Source organism: Opisthorchis viverrini, assembly GCF_000715545.1.
Source record: "Opisthorchis viverrini unplaced genomic scaffold opera_v5_73, whole genome shotgun sequence".
Lineage (NCBI taxonomy): Eukaryota > Metazoa > Platyhelminthes > Trematoda > Opisthorchiida > Opisthorchiidae > Opisthorchis > Opisthorchis viverrini.
Window position 1 is genome coordinate 1,227,318 of NW_008751729.1, and position 15,495 is coordinate 1,242,812.

The 15,495-nt window shown below is 45.3% G+C and overlaps 1 protein-coding gene across 1 annotated transcript in view; it reads right to left on the bottom strand.

The window, feature by feature from the left end:
* Positions 1-336: 336 nt before the first annotated feature.
* Positions 337-15,495, bottom strand: part of T265_04436 (hypothetical protein) — a gene marked incomplete at both ends in the record, with an annotated part of 55,516 nt that continues 40,357 nt past the window's right edge. Inside the window, 7 exons of the mRNA XM_009169181.1 lie at positions 337-2,546; positions 2,680-2,779; positions 3,305-4,050; positions 7,690-7,965; positions 9,081-9,881; positions 12,254-12,826; positions 14,692-14,895. Coding sequence (XP_009167445.1) covers positions 1,272-2,546; positions 2,680-2,779; positions 3,305-4,050; positions 7,690-7,965; positions 9,081-9,881; positions 12,254-12,826; positions 14,692-14,895 — 3,975 coding nt within the window. The remainder of the gene's footprint in view (positions 2,547-2,679; positions 2,780-3,304; positions 4,051-7,689; positions 7,966-9,080; positions 9,882-12,253; positions 12,827-14,691; positions 14,896-15,495) is intronic.

The following is a 15,495-nucleotide window of genomic DNA, read 5'->3' on the forward strand; positions in this document are numbered from 1 at the left end:
ATCCGAACATTTTCAAGCATCTGGTGCAGCAAATGCAACCCTGACTTAATTATGCGGCGTATGAGGCCCTTCCGGCGGGAGCCCTCGGATGGTTCACGGTTGAGCCTAGCTATCACCCTGATATAAAACACATCTGCGAAAACATTCTTTCGTATGAAAACCATAACACGTTCTCTTGCAACCCCGTTTCTGTAAAAATCCTTAACAACCAAGCGATTAAGGAGTTCAGCATTCGACTCAATGAAGTTTAAAGTTCACCGGTACTCGGATCCCTTTATTGGGCTAGATTAGATGAAACCACAGTATTCATGTTAGGAGATAATATTCAATCATTATCTTGCGTTTTATTGATTGAATAGGGTAAGAAAAAAAGAAATGCTTCAGAAATGAGTAGTGCAATGCACCATAGGGAGGAAGGGCGAGAAAACACCACCGCACAACCATCGACGGTTACACTTGACATGGGTAGGGTCACTGGGAGCAGCGGTAAAACAAATGCAATAGACCTGACCGTGACAAGGTCATCACATCCATCAAGTGTACGCTTGATTAAAGCACATCCGTGTTGATAGCTAGCTAGAAACGTTGCTCGCAATGGCAGAGAATGCTGACCTTGTGGAGCTCTGACGTCCAGTTGAGGAGCCGGAGTAAACGGGGTTAAGGGGATAGAACAAGACAAACAGCATCAAAAAAGAAGGCACAGGAAGCGAAACAGAGTAGTAGAGCTTGAAGAGCCATGCAGTGGGTCGATCAAATGATAAAAATACAGTGGCAGCTGTACATGAGAGTAAACGATTTCAAGAAAAAGAGAGCAGGGTACATGTGAAAGTAAAGAATAAGGGTGCGAAATGAGATCTCGGAAATAGCCGCGAGAAACCACTGAAGAAAAGGGTACAGAAAGACATGGTTCGATAGTCAGCTTACGATACAGCACGCGTAACCTTACAAAAGAACCAGTTATGCACATGAGGATATTGATGATCAACGAAGTTAAAATACAAAAATCATGAACCATACAGAAGGGAAGGAAAGCGAAACAGTAGCAGACAACGTTGGTGGTTCAGTTTTATCAACAGGGTGTGTACGCTTGACAGAGATCCAAGAAATAAATACAAAGGTAGATTGCCCAAAGAGAGGTGTAGTAAAGACACGTGCGTTTATTATTAATGCTAACCGAAATCAGTAAAAAGGCTGTACACAAATGCATCTCGTTGTTTTCATCAAAATGAAATTAACACAGATGTTGGCATAAATGATAACCAGATCCATCATCACCTGGTTTCATCATGGTGGCGGCAGTTTGCGTACTTTGCAGATGTTCGGTGCAAACGTGGAGTCTCGACTGCAGAACCGGATGGAAAGCAGTATCGAGTCCCCGGATGACGGTGCTGACCGACCGAAGATTGCGCACGAGGATTTTGTGCGTGAATTCTGACAGTGGAAGGATTTAACAGAGAAGGACAAAAAGAGTTCAGTGAGCTGCTGTTTACTGATGGGCTGTTTACGAGAGAGTGACCAAGAGGAGCTGACTCGGACGTGTTGGAGAGGTTCGGATGGTGTGATTCACATAAATGCCTATTTTCTTCGACAGCAGTCGTATAGGAGGGTGGTGGGGATGGAGTAAGCCTGCCGCGCCCAGAAAATCTGGGCTTTTGAGTGGTTCCAAAAGCCAGGAAGGTACATTCCGCTTCATCTTCGGAGTCATGCGGATGGCCGGGAGCTGGTCTTTTCCCATCGTCATGTAGCCCGAACTCTGGCGGAAACACAGAGAATTGACGCAACAGGTTGATAGCTGGACCGTGCTTAGTCAGCAGTTTAGACAAGTCTAGCAGATCGATTGAATCAGTGCCCCGAGATTCGGAAACTGTGGAACGGGAAGAGACAGTATTAGGAGCAAATCCGGGGTTCTCCTGAATTCCGCCGCCGCCCGATGATGTAATGTGATTAAGGCTTACAATAGAACTCGCATGAGAAGGTTCTTCTGATATGGTGCTCAAGCTAGCGGGTCTGGAGCGAGCAGAAGCCGCAGCTGCTGCTGCCATTACAACGGCGGCTGCAGCCGCAGCTGCGTCTGGCGAAGCAGTAGAACGACTAGACTGACTGGTGTTCACCTGGCGTGATTTTACGTTAGCCAGTTCACGTAATTGTCTGCTGCATAAGTCGTACAATTGGTTGCTTGTATACTCGCTCAGCAACTTAACCGGAGTTGTGCGCAACGTAACGGGTTGAATTAGAGTGGCCGTTGGAATTGTGGGGCTATGAGCTGATGCTGCGGATGCCTCTTGTACTGATTGTTGTTGTCGCTCACCACATGCGTGTTTATCAATCGGAAGAAAATCCGGGAAATGGGTTGTCACGGTGTGTGTGGAAGGGGAGGAAGCGAGTGGCCATGAAGTAGATAAAGAAATCTTCTTCGGTGGGTTTTCGCCATCGTCCTTGAGGGCGGAATCAATAGAGCGTAACTTGTTCTGGAACCGGCGGCTTCTCACAACAGAAGTCGTCTTCCGGCTAGCTGAATGTTGTACGATACTCACCGGCACGAAGTACTGAAAACAAAAGGTACATGTTAGACACAGCTTGGATGAGTATCGACAAAGCAATAAGAATGTTAGAGTTAGGAGTCAGAAAACGTTCACGACTAAAAACCCAATACGAATTGTAAGCGGCTGGACAACTCACTTGATGAAGTGGATGAAGAAGATGACACAGCGTGGGTATGAGGCAGGTTGCGTTGAACAGGCATATGATGCTGACCACAACCACTAAAGAAAAGAAATAGCTGCAAGAAAAAGAAATTGTAAACCCGGTCTAAGAGTTTGGAACAATAGGCGTGACATTTGAGTTCTCAGGCCAGCAGAAATCCTAAAGAACATGTTGGTCTCGGGATACTTTGGTAAACTTAGTATTCAAAAATAAGATTGAGGTCAACGTTGTTATTACCAAGTACTCCTTTGAAGAACACACTGTTTCCATGATGACAATGAAATAATTCATTTGGTTATTTGTACTACGATGGACAATCTTCATCTAAGGAGAACGATTTGATAGGTCAACTCAAAGGTTACTCTCTCAATATGTAACACGGGTGACGGGAAATCGGAAAGTTTGTCGTGGAACCTACCGAGACTACTAGAGACATACGGAAAACACTCCACGGATACTTTAACGAAGCTGTCACAAACAAGCGACCAAAGGCGCACTAGAAACCCCAATTACTTAAGAAAAATCCAGCAAAACAGAGGTGTGCCTAAACGGACAAAAACACAAAGACCAGCTACCAATGAAAAAGAAGCTACAAACTTACTCAGCTATGAATTTGACACGAGAAGCGGCCAACAATGCCACGGCTACCACAAGACCAACAATCGAGTGTAGAGAGGAGGCAAACTGACTGCTCAAACTGCGCACAAAATGGGTTCTTGCCGAACTGCCACAAATGACACTGCGGTCACTGGACCTCACCGAAGGGGGAAAGGAATTCGTTCGAAGGGAATGAGTGATATAATCTTCTTGCTTCTCCAGTGATTCTACAGGTATAACTGGGACCACCGAAGACTTCAGACTGCGCCGTGTGCTGCAGTACTGGGTAGTGGTAGACGAACAGCCTGGTTTGTGGTTGCCATGATGTCTGCACACGCAAAATCCACGTCCGTTTGTTGAATGAAGATTAGAAAGGCGAGTAAAGAATGATGAATAGCCATGAGCTTTTGACCAACTCCCCAGGAATCCCACTGCAGTGCGGGCACCAAGGCCCGCAGAGAAAAGTATCAATCCAGAAGAAATTGGATTCACTTCCAAGCCCAAAAGAACAAGACCGCATATGGCAGCACAAACTCCGCCTCCACCACCAACCAACACTAATAGGAGTACAATGACAGGTGATGAGAACAGGAGCAGAGAAGCCGTGAAAATTATACCGAAGAAAATACCCAGAGCAACGGCTGACTCCCGAGCCAAGTACAGATAATGTTCGGTGAATGTGAATGGAGTACCAGCTGGAAAAGTGGGAACACCCTGAGCGGTAGCACTCTCCGTCAAAAAGCGCACGTCCTACAGAGAGAAATGAACAAAATAAAACCAGTTTTAAACCAAGGCTAGTGATGAAGGGTATGGAAAAAACGTCAGTTTGACGCAGTAAGAATAATGGAGGCTGTCGAAGAAAAAGTACGGGCCAGTAGTTATTTTGAGCCATTTTGGGCGTCTCCTGTTTCAGGTTACTGAAAAAGCGACGACTGTAATGGTTATGCGAATACCTGAAAACGGGCTTTCCAAAACTTCACTAGCTCATTTACAACTCTCAAAATGGTGCTGCCGTCCTACAGGACAATAGGGAACCCAGTTCGGCACCATCAAACCAGATTTGGAGCTGTTCGGTCTTTGCACTGGCATGCAGTACGCGTTGCTGGAATCAGACATGGGCATCGATCAGTCCGGATCTGGTTTCTGGTCAGCGTTCGCGAGAACTCAGCACGGGATACCTGTTAAGACGACTTATCCTTGCAAAGAAGCTGGCTTCATTGGATAAGTAGGTGAATGCGAACAAAATTATCGAAATCACGCAATCCTAAGACTGAATTCGAGCCAAACTGCAACATGAGCATACTGTGGACGATCAGATACCGAAAAAGGTCTTATACCAGGAACACATTCGTACATTGTAAGCTAACTTCAACTCAGTTTCGTTCACCGATGATTTGGGGAAGTGGGGTAGATAGCTGCGCATTGGAGGCGGGATCTGATAAATTAGTGCGTAAACACAGCACTGTAGGTGGACTGTTAAATGGAGAGATTGGGAAGGGAGCTATGCATTGAAGGCAATAGCTTGGATGCATAAGTGCCATTGAGGGAGCTCAATGTTACGAATAGTATCCAGAAGTTTCCATCAAGTTAGATGCAAAATTTATATTGCGCGGGAATTCAGAGCAACTCATCGAATCTCCCGAAATGGAAGCCAGCCTCATCGAATAGAGAATTCCGTTATGACTTCAATCCCATCGTCACCCACCCATCGTGATTATGATGGAAGGCATTACCACAGACTTCAATGCATAGCTCTCTTCACAATCCTCTCACTTAACAGTCCACCTACAGTGCTGTATTAACGCACCAATTTGTCAGCTCCCGCCTCCAATGCGCAGCTACCTACCCACCTTCCCGAATCATCGCTGAACGAAACTGTGGCAGCTACAACCACTGCACGACAAGTACGCGGTTATTACAGCTGATAGTGATGATGACTATCTCCCCAAATTTCGATAGCCTTCTCTGAGTTTCATCCGTTTACGGATGCGATACTCGGGTTTCGACACAGCAATCATCTGCATCAATTAAAAATACAATTAATCTAAGGCCAACAACCCTATGAGATTGGTAGCAGCGAAAGTCCGGCTATGAATATCAGAATTGGTGCTGATTTCAATTACAATATTATCAGGCTGGACGATAGAAAATTGGATTCGGAAGCATTTGCGAGAATCGCTATTCAGTGACCTTAGTCGGTAACAATCTGAGGATAAGATACCGAATGGGTTGAAGAAAAGTGGGTTGCTAATCTGTTTTCGTTCCGATATGAACAGTGTAATCTTCCACATAGAAAATGCATTTACACTTTCGTTCACCCAATCACTTGGTCACCTGCAATATATTAGGCTTTCCGCATTCAGTGTTGGCTGAGCCATTTGTTTCGGATTTTTTTTAGTGCTAACAGGTTTGGTAAAACATTAAACAAAAGACCCAGGATTGCATTGGGAATCTAGGATCGGTGAGTGTTGTTTTGAGGCCCAACATTACCCCACTAATATAAGTTCAGTACATTACTAGGCATAATGCACCAAGTCAGTGATCATATGTGCAGGGATGGTTGGGTCAGCTGCAGTGTGGTCCACATTCGGCTGCGGTCCGGACTAACTTGCAACATATACCGGTATATGATGGCGGCCAAACGGGCCACAAGTCAGAATGTCTGAACGTGAAGCCGAAAGGCCTAAGAGGCGACTTAACATCAGTGTTCTAAAAAGTATTGAACAGACGACTGTCGTGTAAAACGAAGACTTAAAAAGTAGTGGAATAACAATTTAGCATATTCTGATGTCTATCTTCACCATTAACTGTATCGGAACTCAAAATCACGGAAAATTCCATTGAAACGCAGATAAAGTGAGTGGACGAACTATTTGGAAACGCGAGTCGCCAACCGCTTGAGCATCAAAAAAGCAGTCGCGACATCAAAACGGTTGGCAATCACGGTTCCAGCTAAACAATTCCCAAAACATTTTCATCCAATAAAGTCAGTCTTGTATTAGATCAAAATGACGAATGGGATAATCTACAAGCTGCCCAAAAAAAGCCTTATAAGTATTAAGTGGTCATACTGGCAGTACAATAGAAAACCATTCTTATCAAGACTATTTTTTGAATATTACTGCACATCTAGAAGCATTCCGCTAATCTTCAGCTCAAACTGACAAAGATATGTGTTGCATTGGTCTTTTAACGAGCATCGGTGGGATCGTCCAGCAAGTCTCCAAATGGTTTAACGACAAAAAAACCACGAGGCACCGAAACTTTAGGGATCTGTTTTCATGTGGCATTTTGTTACAGTTCGAACACAAGTGTTTCAGGTCAGGCGAAGTGTGCTGAGCTTTGTCCAATAAATATGAAGAAAGCTAGCAGTTGAACTAGCGGACACCTCTACTCACAATAGTAGATCTGAGATGATGGGCAGTAGGCACGACATATGCAGTACTTCAAAAAGCACGAAATGGGTGAGCCGACAAACTAACGACATATTGAACAAGGGGGTGCTACGGAATTTAAGCGTGGGAACTTCAAACAATGACGCGATACTTGTTTGGCAGAAGTAGAAGAATCTCCGGTTTATAAAAATGCAGCCGGCTGAATGAATGGAGAGAACTGCTGCTGAAACTACGGTATTCTTCCAGGCGCATACCTTGAGGGAGCTCTGGAAGAGGTCTGATCATCCAGGCCTTGATGAGAGCAGTCAGTGAACGGAGGCACAGCACACCGTCCGGCCCTAAATTGATTGGAAGGCGGATTACCAGACCCATCAAATTCAGTTGCTGAACCTTTCTGCTAATGCAGTAAACGTTGATTAAGCATCCAGCAGTAACATCATTTCGGTGGCTAGCTGTTATGCCACCTGAAGAAAGCACGAGGGTTGGGATACTGCCAGTTTGCCCGAGCCTAGGTCGAACCACGGGCCTTCTGGTCAGTAGATTCGCTCTCTAACCACTGAGTCATCCTGAGGCAACTCGTCACAAAATGTGCGGAGTGCATCTCAAACATGCAAAAAAACGCTGACACAAAGGGATACAACAGGAATCGGAATTAACCTGATGAGTATCGGAGGGCCAGACTCATGGAACTTGGCAGGCACGATTTTTTCTGGCCAGTCAGTAAAAATAAACCGTCCAAATGCCAACTGCGTCAAGAAACTTGATTACTCATCATTCGTCCGAATAACAACTTCAACTGTCCAAGCCTCATCGAGGATCTGGTAATTACCATGAACCACGGATATGAAGTCTCTTATTTTTCCAGAATCACTCCGTTGACCACACTAAAACTTTAGGACAAGCATCACATAGAGAGACAGTTTTCCATGGTTGTGAATTTCGGAAACCGATTAGCCTTCCATTTACCAATAGGCTAAGAATATTCTCAACTTACCCTGACGAGCTTCAACTGCAAACGCATGCCACTCAGTCCAACAGCGTAAAAATTAGTTTGAACGAACTCTATTGGCTCTGCAGGGGGGATTGCGTGTAAATCGTGTGGTCTACCGACGGCCCGATATCTATCGATCTGAATTAAACTGGGTTCCGGGTGGATCATCCAGGCTGGTGAAGAGAAGTTCAAAGCATCATAAGTGCGCCACGCACTAAGCAGAACGTAGAAAGCCGGAGGATCTATGATACCCCCACGAACCAGACGTCCAGTCTTAATCTAAAACGCAAATGCAGCACGCTTTAAGACAAGTCATAAAAAGTTGTGAATGTGATTAAGGAAACTGTAATGAAGATGTTACCAAGGGACGACACTAAGCACTCATTAAAACATTGCAACCCCGGATTGATTACAGATTATGAGCAAAGCCCGATTCGTTATCATATTTCTTGGAAATGGTCAACGGAGTCTTCCCGGATCAAGAGTACATGGGAAAGTGGTTGAGGCAGTCAAACAAACATGGATATTCTTGAAGTCAACACTAGTTGGCATAGCTCGAACATCGATTGTAAACTAAAGTCGCCTTGGGACCGCTCCAAGGGATTTTCGTGACAATCGCTGAACAGAACTATTCTTGCTGACGTTCCGGTCACAAGTCATCACCCTTACAGTGGCAAACGAACATGCACACCACAACTACCGGTTAAAAAATTCTCATCATCAAAAGTTTTTGGATTAGCGCACATAAAGTAACACAACTATGTTGGGTATCGAGGCGATGGCAACGACTCTGACGGAAAGCGACGCATCATAATGGAAAAGTGAAGCCACCGTGTAATGCACTTCCCTGCTTATTTCCGGTAGCACTCGTCCAGTACCAGTTGCTTGTGTGGGTAATAATCCAAAGTGCCAAAGACAAACTAGGGAAGCGTTACTTCAAACTCCTCAATATTCAGCTTTCTATCTACGTTTAACGAGCTGCTAGTTCAATGATATTTCGACATCCACGCCTATTGGTTATCCGGCATGCTCTCGGTAGCTAGACTGCATAGCACAAGATTGCAGTCCTAATTTTGCGATTTTTGCAACAAATTATGAAGACAAACAACTGTTGAAATGATACTTAGAATTTGGAGGCTGTAGGCTACTCGACAAGTGGGATAAATTATTTAGGCCAATAACGGGGCGAGTGTCAGTGACGAACGCAAAAGTTCCTAGGAGTATTCTGGTAACTGTAGTCGGCGTGGACTATATTTGCAACGTTTGGAAAAACGGTTTACCATCTAGTTACGCATCGAATTCCACAGGGACAATAAACTTCAGGTGCAGTAACTTGATAGGCAGACAGCTCCGAGGAGCCAACAGATTAAACGAAACCAATAAACAACACTTACACGTCGGAGCTCTGGACCTCGGTCTGTCTGTATGATGAGCCGCAGTCCTAAAACACCCAGTTCCGTGGCATTACTACTCCAGTGTCCATTCTCCGAAATCACACCGCGTTCCCGATCGATGTCAAAAGCCGTTTGAACTTCTTCCAGCCATGTTCGCATCGCCTCTAGCCAGAAATAACGTCCAGCCATCATTACCCCAGAAAGCTGTGAGATTCGGTTGTACAGATGTAACAATTGGCGTTGTTGTATGGGGAAATCAATGCCGCGCCCGACCGTAGCTCGGCTAGTGCGAGCTCTGGGTTGGGTGTCGACAACAACTGAAGAAGGGATAACGGGTAATTTCGAGCCATCCTTATTGCGAGGCAGTGCTCCTCGGATTCCTAAGAGAGACGAAGGGGGCGGGCGGGAACCGGGAAGATCTGTTCCTCGGGCGAATACCTGGAAATTGTAGAGTCCGAAAGCAAGGTCCGAGTGTTTGACAAAGCCATACTCTACAGCATCCACAGGGGTCAAGCTCGATAAGTCCAATCCTAGTTCCAACCGATAGTTGCCCACGAATCCGGCAGTTACGAACAGACCGACCCCTGACAAACAAACAAGTAACGGAACTGCCCAGTGGCACGTAAGAAAGAGAGCAAAACGGCGAGCAAGACGAACAAGAAATGGGGCCCGAATGCGACCAAAAGTAGGATCTGGCGAGGCGAATGCACTGCAACGTGATTTCTGGAGGTCTCGACGGTGAGAATCACTTGAAACATTGGCCGACACTTCTTGTGCACGTTCAGGGGGTCGGTGAAGTGGCTATAAGGAACCCCAAAGAGAGGAAAATGTGATAAGTCAACGTTGGCCAGAAACGCAAAATTGCTGAGAATCGACTACACATACAAGTGTGAGGAAAGAGCACTAAGAATGATCCTGGCGAGTATGTTTGAAAGTATTGTGTATCAACAACGGTATTTCCAGGAAATCAGCCAAGGTTTAACACAACCAATAGGTTGGATACATTACGCTGTAGTTGGATTCCGGTATAATGGGCTGTACCGAAGGATGAGCTGTCAGGTTATGCGTCAAGTAACTCTCCAGTCGTATGAAACTTGCTAGGTTGATCGTAATATGAGACAATAGTGTGGCGAAATGTTACTTGAGGTAGTTGAGAAACCCAGTTCGCACGCTGTCGCGTCACGCTTGACTGAACGTGACCACCAAAGGGGCTAGTATCTTTTGAATTCCGCTATCAAGTAAAATAATACAATCTACTGAATTCGTACGTACTTTTCAAGGTCTATGGCGTACCTTACCTAACTCGTTTTCCGCTAGTTAAATGCATTTCACCTGCCGATCTTTTGGCTGCTGATTATAGCTGCTAGTGCTCCTTGACGAGCTTGCATAAAGAACCCTTTGTTTTCTAAGCAAGTTTACACTGTTCTCGCTTGAGGTCGTCCAAAAATGAAAGATTGATAAGTTCAGTCAAGTTCAGTTTATCAGCTATAAACCATACAATGACTCTGATCACCAAGAAAAGGATGTGTTGTGCTCCATCCGCTCCGAATGATATTGAGTACAAAAGGATCATCCTAAACACCGAAACACCACATGGAAGAAAATGAGTTGATGAACAGACATGATAGGAACTCGAAAGGCTCAGTAACACAAGGCTTCAAACCTTTATTGGGATTCATTAGCTGAGTAGAGAGCAATCACATTATCCTTTGGCTGGCAGTTACACACAAGTGAACTGGGATCACACGCCCAACGACCATATTTTCGCGATATGGGACTGTTAACCAGCGTGAACTCATTAATCCTTTGGGGCTTATCTGGTAATCCTCAATAGAGCTTCGCACTGTCCAGATTTTCCGGACCCGACCATACCTTTACTACTCTGTATTCCGTAAAATTCTAGGCTTATCAGCTATCAATCAGCCCTTCTTCCGTGAGAAATGATCATTTCTTGATACAGCAGCTGAGTTGACTAGTTAAAGGCAGTCAGAAAACGTGAATGAGTCCTGGACACCAAAGTCACATACTATAGAACGCTATACAGACCAGTACTGGCAGTGTTGCATTTCAGTGTGGTGGATTTGCATATCACAATGAATTGATGCACGAAATAAATGAGGGGAAAATATACACATTGAGACAGTCATAGCCGACAGCAATGAGTGAATGCAACGGGAATAGGTGGGAACGAAATTTTTAAAAGAAATTGCCCTTAGGGTAAAGGAACAGTACCAAGGTGTCTAAATTTTCGAACAATGATTGAATGAGCACACATGAACATAATTTCGGAGTAGGGCATCGTCAGTAGGCTTGACTCAGCGATACTTGCGAGCCATACCCAGTGACAGTATGTTTTCCACTGGCGACTATGTGCTGTGTTACTTAGCCGTTTCGACTACATGTAGTTAGGATCACAGTGACACCAGTCACGCAAACTCTTAGATCTAACAGTACCCAGTTTGACTGTGGCCGCTGCAACTTCAGGCTGCCGTATATCTCACCCAAACTTTTTGCCGGCAAAGAGAGGAACAGCGATTTCTTTGGAAGGTGGTGGCTGGACATACGAGGTAGCTGTGTAAACTACCTCAACCTGCTAAGCGTCATTTAGTACTCCAATGAACAAGAGTCGTCAAAAGTAATCAGCCATTCACCACTCCATTGAAGCTGCAGTCAGTCAACTGCTGCTACGCTAAGAAAGCATCAATGATCTTGAAGAACTTCAAGTTCAGTTTGGAGGTGTCACGTTTCCCAACCACAAAGTTAGGACTTTTTACGTTTGTCTTCAAAAAGCAGCTATCTTGGAAGACGTTTCAAACACCACCTGCTTGGTGCCATCAACCCAGATCATAGAAGACACCCATAAGTAGTTTCTGTCGAAAAGCAGCCTAAAAACCAAACCCGCAGAATGTACCGAGGGTGCAAGATTCCAGATTAACAGCTGCGTTGAAAATTACCAGACAGGACACGCAGAAATAGCATTCTTTTATCAAGCAAACAGAGACGGTAACTAACGGATCCAGCCGATTAGATCAATTCGCTGATGTCCGGATAAATTTACACCAACCTAAATCACCGAACAGCAAGAGTACAGTACAAGCATTTCTGCGTCCAACCAGCCAGAGGACGCAGTTGCCTAAGTATCTTGGTGCAAAATGTTGGGGAAGACCGATTACCTCACTCAAAACCGATTGGTCCTGATTCACGGTCATTGGGCGACTGGTTACATCAGCATGGGGTGGTGTCTCGTGGTCGGAATTAGTGACTGTGACAGTCGTATGGACTGTATGAAGTGGACCGACCGGGGAATTTCCGACAGGATTACTGCATGATGTGCAAGAGGCGTTGGAGCTGCCCACATGGTTGACCACATTGACTTGGATCGATGAACATAAACGGTGAGTAGCTGAGCCTTTAGTACGACTCCGGGACCGCTTAACCGCCGAGCAACCCATACAGGCAGCGGTAGTGGTGGTAGATGTTAGCAAAGTTGGTTTGCGCTCATGCGATCGAGAAATGTAATCAGGCTGTTTGAACGTAGGATAGTCACATCGATGGGTTGAAGCGGTACGTTCCGCTGACATTTCACACAGGCGCTGGTGTGAATCGGGTGATGTGTTCGCTTTTGGTTGTTGCAGACAGCAAAGAACATCCACTCGCCGCTGTGAACGTCGAATACCATCCAGTTTGAGAAGGCAGGGGAATACTAGGAAAACGCTGGCAGACTGAATTAAGACAAGCGTTCCGGCCTGGAATGTACACCAAAAGTAAAAATGGAACGTGTTTCAACATGACTTGGTAAACAATCGGTAGTTTTTAATATTTGAGGATGGCCATCATGGTACAAAATTTATGTAAGTGACGGTGTACTTGGCACTTTGAATCACCCGCCTTCCATTGCAAGGTAAGCTGACCGGAGAAATGTCATCCATCAGAACTTACGGGTTGTGGTGGTGTATTTTGATGCTACAATGAGGCGGAGTACATTGAGGGAAGCATGTAGCTTTACGATAATCACAGGAAGTAACCACCGATGATGGTCGTGTAAGATCAGTGTAATCCACTGTTGCACTGAAAATACATCCGCATTTCGGTAAATGGGATGTACTAATGCCCTTGATGTACTTGACGTGAACACCATGCTTCTAACGCAAGTGGAGTAAATAGGTCTGACTCCCAAGAAATCACATATAGAAAGCCATTAAAGTGCTGAGTTAGTTATGCTAAGGAGCACTCCCATGTGACGCTAAATGGTCGATAAAAATACGATCAGGATGAGAATAAGTAACTCTCACAATATTGCCACAAATCTAGTGAAGTATCTGCCTTGGAGCAATTGAGGACATCCGACGGGTCATGCTCAATCAGCAATCCGGACCAGTTGAAACATCAGCATTAGTCGAAACTGATCGCAACAACTGACCGCTTATATTGTTTTTAGTACCGAAATATCTGAGTTTGCACATCTAGTTGTTCATATCGTTGTCCTTTCCTGGGACCTAGAGTAACGCGTACCTACGATCTTACACTGGACTACTGAATAGCGCCAGTCGAGACAAATCATCAAACTGACCTAGTTCAGTGACAGCTGTAAATACTACTCGACCACCTCACTGTTCCAGAACAGACTGCCTTAATCCGACTGCACCCAAGTGGATATATGAAGACCGAGTGGATCATCTTCCACTACAGTAAAATTGGTAGGAAAATAAAAGGGTTTGAACCAGTGGGCTGAAATTTTCGCTCAATTACGTAACGCTTTTAGAACCTTTCAAATTTGGTTCCCATTCAAAACATCAAGAAAACTCATTGAAATGAGTCGGATACAATCCCCGCACCTGTGTAATAATGAGCACCACTACCCACCCAGACGTATCTTATCAATCAGGTGACATTGGCACCCCGAGATTCATTTGCTCCTGGGGGACGACTAAGACGACAGAAAAGGCATTCGTGTGCGAACAGATGCATGAACGCGCACATCCTACGCCGTCTGCAAAATACTAGGGACTGAATAGGCGATGCGGTGGGCCGAGCTAGCTAGCTTGAAAAGACCAATTGGGTGGAAGTTACCGAAGACCTACAGGTTCGATAGGGCTGTCAAGCCCGGTGGTCGTGTTATGATGCCGAGCGCGCCGGATAAGTGCCTGTGACTAGGGTTTTGGTGAAAGTGGACGGCTAGATGTATATACACAGACACCTGGCCACACACCGACATTTAACAACCTAACTTTCTACGTACCTAGGTGGTCCCCGTACAATGTGGATTGTGAACTGCATTGGACTTACAACACACCCGAAGTGACCACCTTGGTTTTTCCAACTATCACGCTGACTGGCTGTTGCCGGCAGGACCAAAATAACAACATTGCCAGGTGGGTGGTCAACACGACCGCTCGAATAGTAAACAAGCGAATCAAAAGTTTGCTGTCTTGCCTCCACCCTACCTTTCAACTCCACATGGGGCGGCTGCGGCAGTGGCGGCCCATAAACACCAACACAACGAAGAGCTCCGGACGTATCAGAAGGAGACGTGGGAGGTCCCTACAGTTGTTAGTTTGTTGGTCCATTGTAAAGCACGACCACGATTTTTTGTTAACGGAAAAATGCTTACCTGCAAACAGAACTGCCTCATCAGTGGAATGGGAATGTAAGCCGCTGAGAAGAAAGCCCCGGACATGGCTATGGTTCCGAAAAGTAGACTTGGACCATGTTCTGCAAGAACTAGCGCTGATTGTAACAACAGGCTGGTGGATGAAGTGGAACACGTTGATGAAGATGAGCAAGTAGATATGGATGTTGTCGAAGCCCATGGAGTCTGGAAGCAATGGAGGAAGATATATCGATATGAGCCTTGTTACATCAGTCAGATTCTAGACAGCGCTACTCTTCCACCCGGCGTGTACTGATTGATACTCTCCTTGTGGTTGGTTCCATGTCACATTCTAGGCAACCACAAATGGGATATCCCTTGATGAAATTTCATTACTCGCTTTGGACATTTCGTCAACATGAAATGAAATGCCGTTCGACGTGGTTCCGCCTGTGACCGACCAAGTTTACGGTCTGCAAACCCATCAACTACGGGTCGCAGATCACAGGAAGGGACCGACAAGAATCGGCCGCTCATGTGGACTGGTTTTTTCTAGGGTAACTTTGTCTATAGAATTTACTTCGAGGATCAAACTGAAGGTAGCCTGTTTTTAAAACTAACCTCTGCAGACAGACCAAACCGTACTTCTGATGAAATTATTACCTTGGTTAACTAATTCCATTGCACCATTCGCATCAACATAAGTAAAGTTCAGCATTACTTATCCACCTCCACCTTCGTAGAAGTTACGGGGTCTTGATTTTCTTTTCGCTTTCTTCGAGCCTACCAACGTATTTTGTCCGTAAAAAGGCAAAAGACCATATA